The sequence below is a fragment of the Prionailurus viverrinus genome, chromosome A1 (genome assembly GCF_022837055.1).
Source record: "Prionailurus viverrinus isolate Anna chromosome A1, UM_Priviv_1.0, whole genome shotgun sequence".
NCBI lineage: Eukaryota > Metazoa > Chordata > Mammalia > Carnivora > Felidae > Prionailurus > Prionailurus viverrinus.
In genome coordinates this window covers 197809514-197828791 of record NC_062561.1, presented here as the reverse complement: position 1 = coordinate 197828791, position 19278 = coordinate 197809514, and the positions used below count along the sequence as shown (strand labels likewise).

Here is a 19278-nt window from a genome sequence, read left to right as displayed (position 1 = left end):
CCAAACCAAAACATGGAGAGAAAGCCGGGAAGGGATTCTTTGACCTCCCCTGGCCACTTCCGTCCCCAGGGGGCTTCTGTGGCCAAAGCTGTTTTTCCTCCTCACCACTTCTCCTTCTTCTGGCCCATGCAGCTGGGCCTGAGTCAGCCCCCTCCCCAGAGCTGCTCTCCTTTCCCCACCCCCAGCCAGGCAGGGGATATTGGGGAAAGGGAGGGGGATCACAGGAGGAAGAGATTGTCTGGCTGGATCTCACAGATCTCTGAATCCCAGACTCTACCAGGAGGAAGACACAGCTCTCTCCCCGCCACAACTCAGGCATCCCTATCCCTTCCTCTTCTTCTGTGCCACCTTGGCTCCCCAGGGCTTCTATGTAGAGGGTCTCCTCGGAGGGAGAGCCCTTACAGGGAAGGTGGGATGGGCCACCTCAACCAGGTTTGCTAACAGGAGTAGTTCCAAAGAGAGTAGGGAGTGCTCCTTGAGCACCCCTGTGAGCTGCGTTCAGCCAAGCTGAACACTCAGTGTGCTCCATGTTTCTTATTCCTCGCGGCGGGCCCAGGCCCAGGCTCACCCCCACTGCCCCTCGGCGACTGAGATGGGCAGGGAGACATCAAAGTCCTGTGGCCCTCCCTGTCTAGGCCTGCTGTTTCTGGGCTGGTGGATGGTCTCTGTCTTAGGAAGGTAGTGACCTCAACATGTCCCACTGGAAACCTTGGAGACCCTCCTGTCCGGCCCCAATAGGCCTCCAGTCCCCAGAGGTCGGTTCTGACTCCAGAATCCCAGCTTGCACTCCTCCCTATCTCATCCTTTCCTCTTTGAGTCCCTCCTACCAGCCTGCTGACTCCTGACCTTTTCTCCTCCCCCTTTGGCCCCCCTGTGGTCTGGCTGGGGACAGAAAGGCATGACTCAGCCCTGAGGCAGAAACAGCCCTTCCCCCCACCCCCAGCTAGAGCCACCCCTTAGTCCAGGCTGAATTCTCAGTGCAGAGGCAAATCTCAGAACCCCAGGGGGCAAAGCAGAGGGGAATTGGGTGGAAGGCCCTGAGGCAAGGCCAAGGCCATCTTGACCCCTCAAGGTCTTGTCTCATGGGATGCCCTCCTTTTCTTGGCCTTGGATGGGCTCAGGGGGCAGCTGAGTTTCTTGGATGGGAAATGAGGTGTTTCCACATTCCAAAAATGGTCCCATGGAGAGAAGATAAGGTGCCCTCAAACCAACACTGGGCAAGGGCTGGACAGCTCAAGGTAGAAAGGGCTGGAGAGGGAACTGGACCCTTCTCTGGAATCTCAGCAGGGGTGTCATGGGCTGAGGAGGCAGCTCTGTGGGGCACTGGGAGCAGTTTTCAGCTCCGTATAAAGAAGAAGTTGGCAATAATCAGAGCTGCTCAGAGAAGGAACAGGCAGCCACAAGAGTGAGTTAAGTCCTGTCCATAGAGGTGGACGAGCAGGGCCCGCTGTGTGTGTGTAGTCAAGGAGATGCCCAACCTCAGACACCCCTCCAGTCCCAAGATGCGTGAGCTAACTCAGGTTCCCCAGTCAGCTTCCTCCTGGGACAAGGGCGGGCAGCTTCCGTCCGCTTCCGTCCTGAGCTCTGTCTGTGCCCAGCACCCTGCTAAGTCCCCTACCTACATTCCGTTGTTGAATCCTCACGACAGCCTGGTAGGCTGGCTGCCATTATTAACCCCATTTCACGGTTGGAGAAACAGAGACAGAGACACTCCCAACTTCCCCAGAGTTCTAATAGCTGGAGACTGGCAGAGACAGGACCCACATCTATCCAACTCCCAACCCCAGACTCTCAGGAGGCTCTTGGAATGTCAAAGGAAGAAGACGTTACCATGGTACAGGTGGGGAAACTGAGGACAAGAGTGGGCAGTGAGTCAGCCAAGGTCTCATGGCAAAACAGTTTTGGAGCTGGACGCAGGTCCCTGAAGTCTTGGTCTGAGGCCTTCGTTTGCTGGGTGCTGGCATGAGCATGAGAGCTGACCCCATGGCCCCCAGGGTGCCCAAATATCCTGTCCACACTGCCTACTCCAAGCCCTCTTCTCATACTAAAACCCCCGAGGTGGGGAAGAGAAGGCAGCAGAGGAGGCCCACCAGGTGGTTATTCACCCCTAAATCACATTGCTCCCTTGTTCAAACCCACGGATGGATCTGAGCCTGCAGGATGGGGTCCAACTTCTTGGACCCTTCAACCTGCCCCACCTGCCTCCTCCCTCTTCCAGGGACCAGTATTTTCAGAACTCGCCTCTGTCTTTCCCCCCTCCCTCCCCTTTGCACACATTACCCTTCCCCGGAGATACCCTTTCCCCGAGCCTTGTCTCCCCCTGCTGCACACCCCCCACCCCCATTCTCCAAGGTCTGTCCCACCCATGCCAACCACCTCCTCCAAGCAGGCTCCCTTCCTCACCAACAGAAGAGACCCTTCTACCTCTGACCTCCCACAGGCCTCAGTATCTATTGCAGCGGCCACCATCTTTTGTGTAGGAAGGCAGCTAGGCAAGGTGGCAGAGGCCTCGGGCTGGCACGTGGGAGGCACCTGGGACCCTCGGGCAGATTCTTCAACCTTGCCACCCCCCAGTTTCCTTACTGTAAAATGCTGGCTGCTACACTCCCTGCTTCCAGGTTGTCGCGAGGGAAAGATAAGATGATTCAGTGTTTCACGTGATGGTTAAAAAACGTTTTTTTTTTTAAAACCCAGCCTCTGCCACTGACTGGCTGTAGACTAGAGCACTGTCTAAACCTCTCAGAACTTCAGCTTCCAACTCTGTAAGATGGGGTTAGTGATGCTATCTACATGCTGCCATTGTTGAGGGCATTAAGCTCTGTAATCCATACCCTGTCTTTTCCGGTTATTTGACTTGCAGCCATCTCCTGCTCTAGACGGTCAACCCTACGAGGCAAGAGCCTCAGAGGCTCTGAGTTTGGGCTCACTTGGCACCCAGACACTCACACTTGCATACAGTTGGCGCCCGCTGAAGAGCGGCTGGCTGAATGGGTGACAGAACGACTGGGTGTGCGGGGGCTAAAGGCTAGATCCTTGCAACCCGGTGACACTCCCCCAGGTCACCAGGCGCCTGGCTCCCCACCCCGCCACCCTGCCCAGGCTCACCTGCTTATACTTGTACAAAAGCAGCAAGAGCAGCAGCAGCAGCAAGGCCATGATGGACATGCAAGTGAGCAGCACGGGCGTGAAGAGCAGCTCGTCGGGGAGCTGCGTGTGGGCTCCTGGAAAGGGAGAGCAGAGGAGGGAGCCGGCAGAGGGGGCCTTCAGGACCCTCCGCCACCACTGAGAGCAGGCCACTGCACTGCCTGGAGCACAGTAGGTGCTCAGTAAATGCCTGTTGACTGAGCAGTCTTCTCCCCCAGAAGCCCCAGACCCTTGCAAAGCCTTCCTGTAGACCCGCCCCCAGCCAGGGGCGGGGAGGACGGCCTCTCCAGTTCTGCTCATGCCTCGCCCCAAACCCTGCCCGAAGTCACAGCATCTGTGGCTGGGGAACCCCTCAGGTCGTGCAGTACCCACTCCTGCCAGTGCAAGGAGCCTCTGCAACAAGCTGGCTTAGTACCGGCTGTGGCTTCCACGCGCGCGCGCGCGCACACACACACACACACACACACACACACACAAGTGATGGGTGTTCAGCTCCTACGCCTTTGGGCAGCTCAGACAGACAGACCTGGAGGTTAGACTGAACTCTGCCTTCCCAGCATTTCCCTGCTGCTTCCTCAAGGGCCCTTTGGAACCACACAGCCCTTCTAAGGGTCTGAAAGCCTGGCTCATGGCCACTGGCTCTCTTCTTCCCAGACCAATAACCTTAGTTCTTTCAATGCGTTTGAAGGACGTAACTTCCATTTTCCACATCAACACCAGCATGGTTCTGAGGCCAGATCTCACCTCTGCCACTTAGGAGGTGTGTGACATTGAACGTGTGTGACTTCTCCCTAAGCCTCAGGTTCATCATCTCCCAAACGGGAAGGAAAATAGTGCCAACCTCCTGGGGTCATGTGAGCTCGCTGAGATAATGACTGTAAGGTGCTTAGCACAATGCCTGGCACAGGGTAAGCATGCAGTGAAATGTCAGTATGGTCTTTTTAATATATGATCACCAGCAGTGAGACAGAGCAGCCACGGGCAGCTGCACGCGGAATCTGGCCCTGGTTGCAGCTGCCCCAAGGCACCTGAGGGGCCACCTCTGAGCCAGTCTGAGGCTCCCAATCTGTCCGTCTGCCCAGAGGGTCTCGCCAGGGCTTGCCACACAGTGGTGCTGAAACCTGGCTGTTGGAAGTCGGAAGGTGCAGTGGGTCTCTACGGCTCTGGGCCTCTCAGACCCAGACCTGGAGCCTTTGTGCGACACAGAGAAAGGCACCCCTTCCTCTAAATGGACACAGCCTGCGTCAGTGCCCAGTGCTGGCCATCAGCCCCACCCTCCGACAGTGGCCCTGAATGGACTGGGCTTGTCTCTCTGGAGGGAAGAGTCCAAGAGGGATGGAGAAGGCTGTCAAGGCTGGCCCTGGGGTGGGGATGGACTGTGTTCACTTGTTGCCTGTCTCTGTCACCAGGCTCTAAGCCCCATGGAGGCACTGCTCACCCGAGTGAGTGCTGGGCACATAGCAGATGCCAAATATCCACACTTGTGAATTAGTGAGTGAGTTAAAGCGCAGGAAGATGAGCGGAGGGGCCAGACGAGGCCACGCTCCAGGCTGCTTTCTTTCTGGCCTCACGGCTTGCTGCCCTTTGCCCTTCTCCTCCCTGTGTCTAGTCCCATGCGGTCCAGACTCCTCCACCTGGCCTCTTCAGGAGACCTTTGGTCAGGAGGCGCCTGGAATCAGACCCCAAGAGGTGGAACACGATGGGGCTGGGATCTGCTCCACTCTGGCACTCTGGCCCTGGCCTCCAGGGGGCTGGGGCAGTTTCCCGAGCCCGCCTCCCACCATGGGCTGGGAGGGGCAAAGGCTCACCTATAGAGATGGGCCAGAAGGTCTGGGAGCTGTTCCCCACGCTGTTGAAGGCTCTACACTCATATGTCCTGTTGTGTTCCAAGGTCCCGATGGCCAGCAGGCTATGGACGATCACCTCGTGGAAGGGCACTTGGCTCAGGACCTCAGAGTGTGAGTCCTCTAGGACCAGCCCTGCAGACTCATCACACCTGGGAAGAGCAGAGTGTGGCTTAGAGCTTTGGGATGCCCAGCCCCCCTTGGCTCCGCAGCCCGGGGTGAAGAAGGTAAGCAGAGCCACTTACCTATCGGTGTGGCTCCTGCACTGCACCCACGTCACACTGGGCTGGGGGTACCCGGAGGCTTCACAGAGTAGTGTGTCAGAGCCATTGATGAGGGTCATCGTGACCCTTACCTCCGGGGGGTCTGAGGAGAAAGAGAGGAGCGGTAGAGGGAGGGATCAGCCCCAGAGGCCCTAACTCCCCTGTGTGACCACCCTGCACTGAGCTGCTATCCCTCCATCACCCCCACCTGCAAGCCCCAGGGACCTTAGTGCCCAGCCCTCGCTCCATCACTCACATCGCAGGGTGAGCTCAAAGGTCAGGGCATTCTGGCCTCCAGCGTTTCGGGCCAAGAAGGAGTAGCGACCGGCCTCCGAGCGCTTCAGGCGAGGCAGGGAGAGGGTCGAGGTGTACCTGCACGAAAGGGGCAGGCCGTCTGGCGTGAACCCCAGTCCTGGTATGGCCCCTGCAGGACAGTGGGCTCAGACAACCTCCCTAAAGGGCTTTGTTTTATTTTTGGTAAAGCGTCCAGGGCACAAAGGCCTTGGCTAAGCCAGGTCCCCAGGCTGAGTGCCATTGAGACATGGGAAAACCAATCCAATTCCCTTAATTCCTTCTCTCGTTTATGAAGTGGTTTTGTTCTGAGGTTTAGTAGAAATGATGTCTGTGAGGTGCCGACCCTGGAAGGCACATTAGCTGCTATCTCTAAAGCACCAGCCCTACCAGGAGGGACCGTGAGAGGGACGAGAGGCAGGATGTAGCCATGGGGCTACAGCAACCAGGGCTCAAGTCCTGGGGCTATCATTTCTTAGCTGTGTGATCTTAGACAAGTACTCGCCCTCTCTGACCCTCTGTCTCCTTTTCTGTGAGGGCAACACTGATGGTAATTAATGCACAGATTTGGCCTGAGGATTAAAGGGACATATATTCAGGGTACTTGACACAGAGCCCGACTCATTGTAGGTACGCAGTTTAATGGTACCTTTTGCTGCAGAAAAGACCTGGAAGCAAATGAGAAAAATGTCAGTTATCCTCAGCTGATTCCAGGTAATTTTTTGTTTTTTTCTTTTCTTAAGCCCTATTTTGGCATTTGTCCGTAACGGACGTGCATAATTTAGGTAATAAATAAGTTGTTTAAAAATACATTATAGCATCTAATTATAAATCCTACTAGACTAAAACCCATGGTATGCAAAGGGCAATCTCTTCCAGCCAGAACTTTGGTGTCCAGAACCCCTGCACTCATCTGCTTGGTAAGCTGAAAGAATTTAACTTCTTTTTGCCGGACTCAAAGTCACCGTTATGAACACATCCATCACATGAGCTAAGTTTGGTGGCTGTTTGGTGCCCCGGGTTATCTGCCCTGTGCTGGATGGCCCCACGCTACTGCATTTTGGGGGAGCTCCATGGTTTCTTTCCACAATGTCCCTGTTGCTTATGGACCAATGTTTCACCTGTCCCTGGACTGTCCCCCTCCCAGGGGTCTGTACGTTCCAGATTCAGAACTTCTGCTTTAGACAAGGGGAGGCTTGAAATCCTGACCAGAATGGGTGAGAAGGAAACTGAGAAGAGAAAAATGAGGACAAGGAAACATTTTTGTTCTGTTGAACATTTCGTTCTGTGCTGATTCTGACAACTGGAAAGCAGGAGTCCAGGATTTAATGAGGTCTGGGCTTTAGCAGCTAGAAAGAGAACCCCAGAGAGTTCTGGAGTTGGAAGATGGCTGAAGGATTATCTGCCCCAGGGGATGGTAAAAACATTGCCTTGCCTGAGTCAGTTATAATGAAAACACTGTTTGGGACTGTGTCAAGAAGGACTCCGAGGCTGCATTTGGACCCTGAGGGAAAGAGTTCAAAAATGGATTAGAATTAGAGATATCTATCAAGAGTGTGGGAGGGGAAGCGGTTGCACGCACAGCGCACGCTTGCTGTCCTTGAATGCTGGACTCTCGTTCAAATAGAAGCGGGTGAAGCAACTATCGTTTTAACACGTGCCATGGTGTTTCTCCCGTGGAGGAGACTCTCTTGTGTAGAAGTCTACGCTGGTGAGGCCACTTTGGATGGGAAAGTAACACCCTGAGGACGTAAGGAGACAGGAAAAAGGGACTTCTAACATGTTGTGTTTGCGGGAGAAGCAAGAGTCTGGAAGTGGAGAGATGGGAGAAAAGAGGAGATACAGTGAGATGGCACTTTGTGAGAAGAGTTTTGAGCCTGTGGACAAGAATAGCTAGTGAGAAATTCTCAGAAGCGGGCCACCACAGGCCTTTCAAGAACTTTTGATGTATACGTGATCATGTGATGTGAATTCTCTCTACCCCCCAAACCCATGTATGTGGCAGAGTCCCTGTGCAGTCCTTATTACGAGTGTGTTTAGTAGAAATCATGGAGCAGTGGTCTTCTGTATTTGGATCGGCCGCAAAAGAAGAGAATGAGATTAAGAGTTCTTGAGTGAGCAAGAGAGTGCACACCCCCAAGAAATGGTAGAGCTCTTGAGGAGGGCATTGGATCTCCTAAGGATGTGGGACAGAGGGGCAAGCCAATTTGATTTCAATCTCAAACACAGATGATTGATATCGAGGTTCTAAGATCAGGGAAAGTGAGACAGAGAAAGGGGAAGGGGTTTACTCAAGGTCACCAGCAAGGTTGAGACGTGACCCAGTCAGTGTCCTGCCTCCTGGCGGAAGCATTCCCCTTCTGGATGTGGGGCTCTCCAGATGGGAGCTGATAGGTGGTACCTGTATGTGTCCTTGATGGTGACAAAATCGAGCTCGTCCTGGTAGTCAGAGAAGGGTCCCAGATAGGTCCAGTTAAAACTTTCTAGGCCTGGGTAGGCCTCCACCTTGACTTGGAGATCAACCTTCTCACCCACAGTCACCTCCTGGAGGAGACTCTGCTCAGAGGTCAAGTTCAAGTAGGCACTCTCTGGAAAGCGTAACACATAAAGATCTGGCATTAGTGGGAAGATGTCTCAGTTGTTTTGTTCACTGGTGATCTACCCATTCATTCAGCCATTCAGCTGGACCCTTCCTGAGTGCCTACTATGTGCCAGGCACACAGCCCTCACCTCTAACCAAAACTTTCCCTCTGACATCTTCCTTCTTACCACTGCCCCATAGAAGCCCAAACTCTTCTCTTCACTGAGTCCCTGGGAGAACCTGGACAAATTTTGATTCTCCTTGCTACCTCTGCCTCCTTATCTGTATAACAAAGAGATTGAGTATATTTGTGTTGTTGTAACTTTTTGAAACTTTTTCAGTAGCAAAAACATAAAAATCTGCTGTTTTTTTCAGATGCCCTCACCTATTTCCCCTTCTCCTGGTAATAGTTCAGGCAGCGAGGCTTCCACATCCAGCTCTAAGCGAGTATGTGACTCAGGCCAGCCAGTCAAGGTGATGCCCCCTTTACACCTGTGAGTGGTTTGGGGTAGGCACTTGTGCCCATGGGTCCATGACACTTATTTCCATGATTTTTGTTAGAGCTCTGAGAAAGGAGAAGCCCTAATTCCACTCGGGTTGTCAAGCCTGATGCTGCTAGGGGTCCCACAAGAAAAATGTACAGCTGAGAGTTGAGAAACAACTAGAAGCAACTAGATCCAATTTACCCGAAGCTCATATCCATGGGCTTTTTAGCTATAAGGCTGATGAAAATCCCCCTGTGATTAGGCCAGCTTAAGTTGGTTTCTGTTACCTGTGCCTGAAAGAGTCCTGCCTAGTTTCTTCTAATTAAATCTTGCGTGAATTAAAATCAAGTTGCCGTGGTTGAATCTCAGGCAGAGGAGCTATGGCAAGAATCCCCATGTACTCAGCTTCTCCATGCCTCTAATGGAAGCCCCTGAAATGCTTTCTTAAATCCCCCAAGACTTTGCAAAAAGCTCTGGACTAGATGATACACAGGGGCTCCTCTCCTTACTCAGCTCCGTGAAATCTAATATTCACTCTTCTACCCTGTGATGTACCTGTTCCAAAGCCCCTGTGGGTCCCCATCACCTCCACTATACAGATACGCGTTTAAGGCTCTCTTCAATCAATTCTCCTCCTCAGGCCCATCTAGCTGTTTCCCCTCTTCCTACATACACACACACACACACACACACACACACACACACACACAATGCTCCACCCCACCCATCTGGGTCTCCTAACATCCCATGAACACACCACACCCCAGCCATTCCAGCCAAGCTTGGAGGTTTTGTTCAAGCCACTTTCTCCGCCAGGAACACTGTCCTCTTCCTTTTTTCTGTTTAGATCCTTCTCATCCTTCAAGGCTCCTCCCCATCAGGGGGTCTCCACCCACCACTCCAGGCCACAGGGAGCTCTCCCTCCTCTGGACTCCTGCCACCCTTCTAGACGACACATTCATGACATACCACATCAACACTACTTTGCGCATCTGCTTCTCCCTTCGGCTGGTCATCTTTTCTATCCAACTAATCTGTGAGCTTCCTGGGTGAGGCTTTCGTCTTCTCTCTCCGACAGAGAATGTCTATCTATCCATCCAGCATCCAACCTCTCACCTCCTTCAGCACCACCCTTAACAAGCCACCGTAACCTCTAGCTTCGGCGACTGCAGTAGCTTCCTAACTGCCCACCCCCCCTCCATTTCCACCCTCAACAAAGTGGGTGAGAGTACGTGTCACATTCCTTTACTCAAACCCACCAATGGGCACCCCATCTTTCTCAAGGGGAAAAGCCCAATTCCTTACATTGGCTTACCGAGCCGAGCCCTGTGGAATCTGCCACCTTGCCCCCTCCCTCTTTGACTTCACCTTGTGCCACTCTTCCTCCCGAACTCTGCGCCAGCCACACCGGCTGACCTGTGCCTTGCGCGTGGTGAGCACAGTCCTGTCTTAAGGACAGTGCTTGCCGTCTGCCCGGAGCTCTGTTCTGCAGGATATCTGCCTGGCTTACCCCTTCCCCAACTTCAAGTCATTGCTCAAGTGTCAGCTTCCCAGTGAGACCTTCCTTGATGACTACCCGATTTAAAATTCTTTTTTAACGTTTATTCATTTTTGAGAGACAGAGATAGAGCATGAGTGGGGGAGAGGAAGAGACAGAGGGAGACACAGAATCCGAAGCAGTCTCCAGGCTCCGAGCTGTCAGCACAGAGCCCGACACGGGGCTCAAACCCACAAACTGTGAGATCATGACCTGAGCTGAAGCCAGACACTTAACCTACTGAGCCGCCCAGGTGCCCCTTTTTTTACTATTATTTTTCACGTTTATTCATTTTTGAGAGAGCACGAGTGGGGGGGGGGCAGAGAGAGAGGGGGTGACCACCCGATTTTAAATAGCAACCCTATAGAATTGATTTGGTTTTCAGGATTTATTTTGCTCATTGCTGTCTTTTCCCAACTAAAGCACAAACTTCATGTGGGCAGGGGTCTCTGTGTCTTTGCAGCTATATCCTCAGCATCCAGAACACTGTCTGACCAGAAGTGTTCATGGACACAAACGTTTATTGAGTGACTACTATAGACATGCACTAGAAAACACATAGGATTAGAACTCTTAACTGGGGAACAATTCTTTGTGCTCCTCTCCTCCTTTACCCCCCACAGCTCCCAGCACAGAGTGGGGCCCACAGCAGAGGTCGCGTCTACTGTGCATCTAGCCTAGTGCAGGTGCCATCATGGTGGTGACTGTCATGCTTTTCTCCCCTCCACCCCTCGTTTAATACACGAGTCATGGCCAGACCCAAATGACTCAGCCTGTCTTGACCTTTGCTTCTCCAGCCTCTGATCTCCCATCCAGTGCAAAGGCGTCAGACTGGCCTTCTCAGATAACATCTCCTGTGCACACTTAGGCAGCATTTACTCTGTGCCAGGGTATATCTACAGATTCACTTAATTCTCACAACAAACCTCTGAGACAGTTCCTGCTCATACCGTTAGTATCCCATTTTGCAGTGGAGCAAGCTGCTGGTCGTTAGCAGGGTCAGCTTGGAGTGCTGCCTGGGAGTGTGGGCTCCCGGCCGCCACGAAGCACCCCATCGCAGCCTGATCCCGCCATTCTCCTCTAAAGCTCTCAATGACTTCCAACCGGATATGACGCAAACTACCCGCCCATTTTACTGGCTGGATACCGCCTCCATCTCTGCGCCTCCTTGGCCACTTGTCACACGCCTCCACATCCCTGCCATTGTCAACTTCTTTTGATGCCTGAAATGCCCTCCGCTCCCTTTACCTTTGGGCCTGACATACGCGGTGTGGTTCCTCTTCCTTTCCCACCCTTCTACCTAGCTAACCTACCTCCATTCTTTTGGGCCTAGCTTAGGCCACACTGTCCAAGCCAGGATTGGGGGACCCCCTTGGTGTTCCCAGGACACCCCGTACTTCCTGCCTGATCACACTGGGTGAGCATTGTCTGCTCCTGTGTCCATCTGACGTGAGTGTTGCAGGCATGAAGGAATGCATGAGGGAGTGAGCCGCAAAGTAGGTCCCTCCTGGACACCGATCACAAAACAAAATGCAGTAATGCACTGTAGGAGCTCCAGGGAGGAAGCAAGGGATTCTGGGGGAGGATCTGGGAAGGATTCCAGAGGTGTGGCTCCTTAGCCAGGCCCAAGATAAGGGAAATCTAGCGCAGGTGTTCTTTTTTTTTTTTTTTTTTCAACGTTTATTTATTTTTGGGACAGAGAGAGACAGAGCATGAATGGGGGAGGGGCAGAGGGAGAGGGAGACACAGAATCGGAAACAGGCTCCAGGCTCTGAGCCATCAGCCCAGAGCCCGACTGCGGGGCTCAAACTCACGGACCGCGAGATCGTGACCTGGCTGAAGTCGGACGCTTAACCGACTGCGCCACCCAGGCGCCCCTAGCGCAGGTGTTCTTAACAGCGTCTCCTTATTCTCCACCATCAGTCCCCTCCTTCCCAATCCCCTTATACACCCCCTCACCTCAGGATGCCCGTCAACCCTCCCCCATCACCCTAATGCTCACCTACCACCCGGAAGACCATGGAGGCGGAGTGGTTGCCCCAGGCGTTGGTGGCCGTGCAGGAGTAGTTGCCAGCATCTTGGAAGCTCACGTGATCGAGGTTGAGGGTCAGGACTTTTTGGTAACGGTTGTCATGGAAGTCGGATTGTTGAGAGATTGTGAGCTGTAGCCAGAAGGAATGGAAATGCTATACCAGGGTTGTTGAGGGATTAGAAAACTCTAGGTTCAAATCCTCAGCCTTTAAAGATTACTATCTGCCTTTTCTTGGGCAAGGGACTGAACTCTGAGCCTCAGTTTCTTCATCTGTAAAATGGCACTAACACTGGCCCTTGCTCCTAGGGTTGTAGTGAAGAACAATGAACGATTACACGTAAATGGGGGTAGAGTTGTGCTTGGCACAACATAGGCACAGTGGGACAGGAAGGGGCTCTTAGATGCAGCCCCAAACCATTCCCTTTTACTCCCTCTGCTTCCCTCTCACCTTTATATTCCTGGGCTTCAAGGTGGCCTAGGAACCCCTTGCTAAGTCAGAAATGAACTGACCTCTGACTCTTGTCAACAGGCTGGGGCAAAGGTCATGGGTCAAGGGGGTAGAGTACCACCTCCCTTCACCTACAAGATTCAATGACATGAGCCTGAATCCTGGTCCTGAATCAGCTGTTGACGAGCAACGGGTGCACTCCCCTCTCTGGGCCTGGCCCATGCCCTCAGGCTAGAGAGCCAGCTCCCAGCGAGGCTGGGCTGGGTCCTGCCAGGCCTGGTGTGCTGGCAGGGTGGGCACACTTCAACCTGCTGTCTCCCCAGGGACTGACCTTGGTGTCTCCATGACGGAGGGAGACGTCAAAGTTAACATCAATGTTGCTGGCTGAGCACACGATCTGGGCAGCCTCTCCTTGAATCCGCACCAGCTCTGTAGGCTCCAGCGTCAAGGTTGCAGGCCCGGAGATGTCTGAGGCCAAGGGAAGCAACCCATGAACACCCAGGCCTGAGCCGTTGCTCTGCTCAGGGCCAGGCTACTGGCTGGGGCCCCCACCATGCTCCCATCCCAAATCCTGGGCGTGGAGGGTCAGACTTGAGGACCCAGACAGCAAATCCTGTCTTTTGTACAGACTCTCTGAAGCCCACTTCCCTTCATCACCTCACCTCTCCCCAGTGTCACCCCATTTTCTGCTTTGAATTCCTGCAACAGCCACTTGGAAGGCCCCCACTCCCCCTCTGACCCCTGTACAACCCAGATGCCTCACGGCAGCCCAAGTGAGCTCTTAAGAATGTAGATTGCATCACGTCTGTGTCCTGGGCCAGTATCGGGCGGCTTCCCACTACTCTCGGGATACAAACCCAGGCCCATTACTGACCGCTGAGCGCCTGCCACCTGGTGCTCACCACCCTGCAGCCGCACCGGCCTTCCCACCTCACACACTGTACACTCGCCCGCCCTCCCGGAGCTTTCCCTTCAACGCTGCGAGTGGGTGGCCGCTCTCTTCCTTCAGATCTTTCGCTCAGAGAAGCCGTCTGAGACCAGTCAGCTGAATTTGCTTCACCCCACCCCACACACATCCAGCTTTCTCCAGCTTGGTTGGTTTCTTGTTCATCCCAGTTGAAACGTTATTTGCTCTCTAGTCTGTTTCTCCTGGAAAGATGTCAAATCCCCAAAGGCGACATCCCCAGCGGCCAGGACAGTGCCTGATATAGAGCAGGTGTTGAATTAAAGTTCATGGCCATTGCTGTCATTGGAAGAAGATCTAATCCAGTTTCGCAAGGTCCAGAGACACTAAGGGACTCATCCAAGGTCACCAGGGCTCCAGGGCCCTGCCAGATGGAGTGCGGGGAAAGAGACCTAAGGACTTCCTCTGTCCACATAGTGGGGTCCTGTGACTTACTGAACAGGTTTCATGGCCTTAAAACCCCAGGGCATTGGGCCAACCATGCCACTCTTACCCTGGCCCTCATTGCAGGGACCTGATTCCTGTCTCAAGCCCAGGTGTCGAGCCTGTTACTCACACCAATCATTCCAGAAACCAGAATCCAGTCCATCAGCCTAGCCAGGGCAAGGGAGAAAGGAGTGAAATTTCACCACACCACTGTCACCCCCACAGTGAGAGCCTTCCTGTGTGCCCACGCCCACCTCCCCAGCACTCAGCTCCCCACCCTTCTTGCGTGTGCCCAGCACCTGGCACCAGGCCGGCACCGAGTGGGAAATCCATGTCTGAGGGTGTGGGGCCGCTTTGGGCCCTCCTTCTGTTCCTGGAACATTCAGGGCCTGTTCCCACTTCATGGCTTTGTACCTGCTGTTTCCTCTGCCGAGGCACAGCTTCGCACAGCCACCTGCTCCCCATCATCATAGTTCAGCTCGAATAAAATGGCACCCTCTCAGAGAGCCTCCCCTCCCACACACACCCTCTCCTCCATCACCTTGTGAGACCATCTGCATAGCATGTCTCATGAGCTGAGGTCACTTCCCAGCAGGTGCCCCATGGGCGACCATGGTACAATTGGAAGGAAGAAGCCCAAGAAGGGGGCACCCCGTTACTCTCCATCAGGCCCAGGCCCTGCCGCAGCTCGTACATCTGCCGGCTCTCTGGCCCTCCCGGCCCCACGCACCTTTCTGCACTTTAAGCCAGATGCCCATCGATGTCACCGTCCTGCCGTCTACTCGCGCACTGCATTGGTAGACGTGATTCTCAATGAACTTGGCCTTGTGGATGGTGAAGCCATGCCAGGGCGAGAAGGAATAGTTGGTTTGGCGCAAGACGGGCCGGCCACGCACCCGCACCAGCGAGACGCCTGCCTCCAACGCTGGGTCAGTAAGCAGGCAGGGCAGCAACGCATCCTGACCTTCCAACACCGTCACTTCCTGGGCCAGCACCTTCCAAGGCCGAGCAGGGTCTGGGGCAGAGGGGATACAGGGTTACAACTGTCCTCCCTCCACAGGCCGAGTGGTCCCTGAACCCTGGGGACAGGGAGGCTCAGAGAAGCTGATCGTTTGCCTGAGGTCATACAATACCAGAGAAGCTCAGCCGGTGCTTTAGAGTGGGGACACTGGAGCCAGGTTCAGCCCTATTACTTGATGCTGTGCGACTGTGGGCAAATGACTCAACCCCACCAGCCTCTGGAAAATGGCTGTAATCATGGAGCCTACCTCACAGAGTTATTATGAGGACTACATCAAACTGGAAGGACTGCACAGGCTTTTGTTAATGGCAGGCACTCAGTACATGTGGAACTGGCTTTTTACAGCTGTGAATATTAGGGCCCAGCCCTCCCACCCATTCCCAGTGGGACCTGTTGGGCCAGGCCTCTTGGGGGTGGGCTCAGAGTCCTCACCTTTGACATAGAGGTGGATGGTGGCATTGCCCCCCTGGGGGTTTCCAGGCTCAGTGCAGTGATAAGTCCCCGTGTTTTGGAAGGTGGCATTATTCGTGGTCAGGATGCTGCTGGGGGGATCGAGGTCCAGGTTCCAGTGCGGGGAGATGGGGCCGTCCCATTCCACGCTGCCGTTGCCCGCACATCGCAGGGTCACTGTTGTGCCTGGCTCCACGACCAGCTCAGGGCCGCTGGGCTGTATCACTGGGACCCCTTGAGCTGGGGTTGGGGGGTGGCAAATAGACAGAAGTGAGGCCTGAGGAGACACTTCCTGGTCTGATGATCCTGGCCTCTGAGATGGGGAGTGCCCTGGCAGGGGTGGTGCGAGTGCTGGCATTCAGCTGTGATTTGGAATCACCTTACACAAGTCCCTGTCTCCTCTGTCATGTGCTCAGCACCCCCCCCCCCCCACCTCAAACCTGCTTGGGGATGGCTTGATGTCCAGCAGCCCCCTCCTCTGAGAAACGGAGACTGGGAGCTTTCTCAGCTTCTAGTCACCTGCTGTCCCACGGGGTCTCCCCCAGACTCCTGCCTCAGTCTTCCCAGCCTCCCCAGGGGTTGACCCCTTCAGCCCCATGGACAAAGCGAGCCGTGTCCCTTGTGCCAAGCCCAGGACCTGGCCCCAAGCAGGGGACTCAAACAAGCAAAGGAAAAGACAAATGGATGGAATGTTCATGGCAAAGTCCTCCGACTTAATCTATATGGGAAAGAAGAAAAGGGTCATAGGATCTCAGCCCAGCAGTGTTAGAAGGGTTCTGAGAGTCTTCTGTCATGCCCGCTCCCACCATTGGACATCTGGTCTGCAGCACAGGGGGATGGTTCAGAGGCTCTGTGCCTCAATTGCCTCACCTATAAAATGGAGGCAATAATTTGTACCCATTTATTGGGATGCCGGGAGGTTTAAATGCATGGAAAGCCTTTGGGACCTCACCTGTCACCAAATAAATAGTAAGGATTGGTCAGCAGTCCAGCCCAGCACCCCCAGCACTGCTCTGTTTACTAGGAAGCCAATCTCTTTTAAGGAAAATTTGCTTGAAGGAGAAAAGAGAACTTGCAGCCCATATCAGGCCCTCCGGGAAGAAGGCCCGCTGCCTCTGCAGTGTCAGCATTTTTCCAGGGCTGAAAATAGGGGCAAAGGAGGGAAGTGAGAGCTGATTCAAGGCCTTGGGGGGGCTGCCAGGCGCCCCTGAGCCTGTGTGGGCGGAAGCACATTGCTGGCGTCCAGCCCGGCCCCCGGTTTCCGCTCAGCCTGCAGCCCTTCCCCCCACGGACGCTCTCACTTCTGTTTCCTGGCCCTCCTGGCTACTGTCCCCTCTCCAGGGGTGAGACCCCCAGGAGAGGGAGTGCCGCCTGCCGCACACTGGAACATTCTGGGTTGCAGGGCCTGGCTCTCCCACTGACCAGCTGGGTGCTCCCGATGAATCTGACCCCTCTACTCTAGGGACAGGGACAGGGACAGGGACACTCCTCCCCCCAGGGAATTGGCTGAATTCAGGGTGTCTCACTGTCCTGCACGAAAGTCCCTCAAATGGTTATTTCCACCCCATCCCCACCACAGACTTCAGAATTGGAAAGATCTTCCCTGTCAAATTATTTCAGGATGACTCAAGTTCTGTTTTGATTTTATACCCATCAGAGGCGCGGGTTGCCTCTCTGCCTGAGGCTCTGATCAGCATGAAGAATTGAGCGAACTGGTGAATTCTGCCAAGCCTGCTCAACACCTGGGGGTTTTTATCCCTCCTGGGCCGTGTGACCACCAGAGAGAGGGGCAGGTGCCATTTCTGGCAGGCTGTCCCCAAATCCCAACAGAGCTGGTGCTGCCCCATTACAGCCACAGCAGTGCGGCGACCCCCACCCCGGGGTTTTACTGCAGGTGAGAGCTTGGACTATGGGGTCACACCCCCTTGGTCTGAAACTTGGTTCTCCCTGATGCTGGGTAGGTTACTTATTCTCTCTGACCCTCAGCTACTGTTCCATCCAATGGGATTAGTCCGTTTCCACCTCTGAGGTCTTGGGAGGATTCGATGAGGTAATACGCAGTCCTTGTCTCAGTCAACTGCTGGTGGCCTGGACTACTGCTTCAGTGGAGACATTTCTAACCCCCCTTCTGGTCCTGACACTCTAATATCTAAAGTTTTGAACCTTTAAAGGTCACAGTCTGTGACCGTACCATCGGTGATCTCGGATTCTGTGATTCTTGCTGTGGTCCCCTTCTGCACCCATTTGGTCTCACAAGCACCTTCTCCCTTCCCCTCCCCTGCCCTGTCTCTCTAGTGGCTGTCTCGGCTTCCTGGAAATGTGGTCAGAGAAATGTGTTCTGTTTTGTCTTGTCCTGTTGTCCCGGATATTCATGCAGAGCAAGGCTGACACCCTCAACTTCTGCCCCTAACTTCCCCCTGCTGGCTTGGCCAGTGGGGAGAGCCTGCTCAGGCCAGTCCTCCTTGGGCTGGGGGCTGGGGCTTGGCAGACACTGACCAAGGTCCCCTTCTGTGCCTGTCTCTCATCTCAGCTCCCAGGGTGTCCCCCAACCTCCACTCTTCTCCCTCAACCCACACACACATGGCACTCCAAGACCTGGGACGTAACCCCCTCATCAGACCGGGATCTTAAGGAGCCTCTAACCATCTCTAGGGTGTTCAGAGCCTGGCCCTTGACTCCCTCACAGCAGCCCTCACCCGCCACTCACTCATGACTGGTCTGTTGGGCTAAAAGCTGAGGCTTCCAGCTTGCTGCCTCCCATCTTTTCCTTCTTCTGGGTCTGGAGGCTGGACAACCTCCCCACCCCCAACAGGGTTCCACGGGCAAATTCTGGGCATGAAGACAGGACAAGGCAGTGAAATAAAACCCATAGAACGTTCTAGAGAGAGGGGAATAGTTTTATCTTAATTGGGATGGTGGGTACAGAAACGTATATGTTTGTCAAACCTCATCAGGCTGTATATTTAAGAATCTGTACATTCTACTGCAAGTAAATTACATCTCAATTAAAAAAACAAAAACAACCAGACACACTCAAGCCCAGAGACGTTGGGCCAGAAAAAGACCTTCAGTGGGGTGGGCCATCTCCTCATCAGGGACTAGACGTACCTCCTCCCCAGGATCCTGCAGCCCCAGAACTGTGAGGAGGCCAGAGCTGATGCTGCCTTCCCACCCTACTCCAGCCCTATCCTGGCCCAAGATACCTCCAAATAAGCATGTGATCAAATAGAACTGTAGCTACAAGCCAGGCCGCCAGTCCCTCACCTCCAGTTAGGCACCCTCCTGGGAAGGAGATTCTTACCAGTGTGGCTCTACCAGCGAGTTGGAGGCAGGGTAGCAGCCTATGTCTGGGAGGGTTCTGGCCAGGGAGTCCCTCACTGCCCTCCCCCCCCAGGCCCTCCTCTCATCTCCTCCTAAATTCACCTCACATGAGCCCTGGGCCAGAGAGGGTAACCTCTTATCTCTCCTTCCAGCCCCTTCCCCAAGCCTCTGGAGGAATGACCCTCCCCCCTCTGGTCTTTCCAAGTTGGGTCCTGCCTACTCTCCACGGCTCATGGGCTGGCAGAATTGGCAGAGCCTCAGGAGCTCTCTAGGGCCTCCCTACTAGGCATTGGTCTGGACCAGCAGCTTTGGCCTCTCCTAGGAGCTTGTTAGAAGTGCAGAATCTCACATTGTACCTGGGACCCACTGAGTCAGGATGTGCATTGTGACAAGATCCCCAGGTAATCTGTATGCATAGCAAAGTTTGAAAAGCATCGTTTTAGTCTAGTTCACCACTGCCCCGAACACCTG

At 54.2% G+C, this 19278-nt stretch overlaps 1 protein-coding gene across 1 annotated transcript in view; it reads right to left on the bottom strand.

Annotated features, from left to right (window-relative positions):
- Positions 1 to 19278, bottom strand: part of CSF1R (colony stimulating factor 1 receptor) — a 29664-nt gene that overhangs the window by 9857 nt on the left and 529 nt on the right. Inside the window, exons 2-10 of the mRNA XM_047874046.1 lie at positions 15469 to 15726; positions 14746 to 15030; positions 12957 to 13093; positions 12148 to 12307; positions 7944 to 8130; positions 5508 to 5623; positions 5234 to 5354; positions 4953 to 5140; positions 3106 to 3221 (exon numbers count right to left, since the gene is read on the bottom strand). Of these exons, the coding sequence (XP_047730002.1) occupies positions 3106 to 3221; positions 4953 to 5140; positions 5234 to 5354; positions 5508 to 5623; positions 7944 to 8130; positions 12148 to 12307; positions 12957 to 13093; positions 14746 to 15030; positions 15469 to 15726 (1568 nt within the window). The remainder of the gene's footprint in view (positions 1 to 3105; positions 3222 to 4952; positions 5141 to 5233; positions 5355 to 5507; positions 5624 to 7943; positions 8131 to 12147; positions 12308 to 12956; positions 13094 to 14745; positions 15031 to 15468; positions 15727 to 19278) is intronic.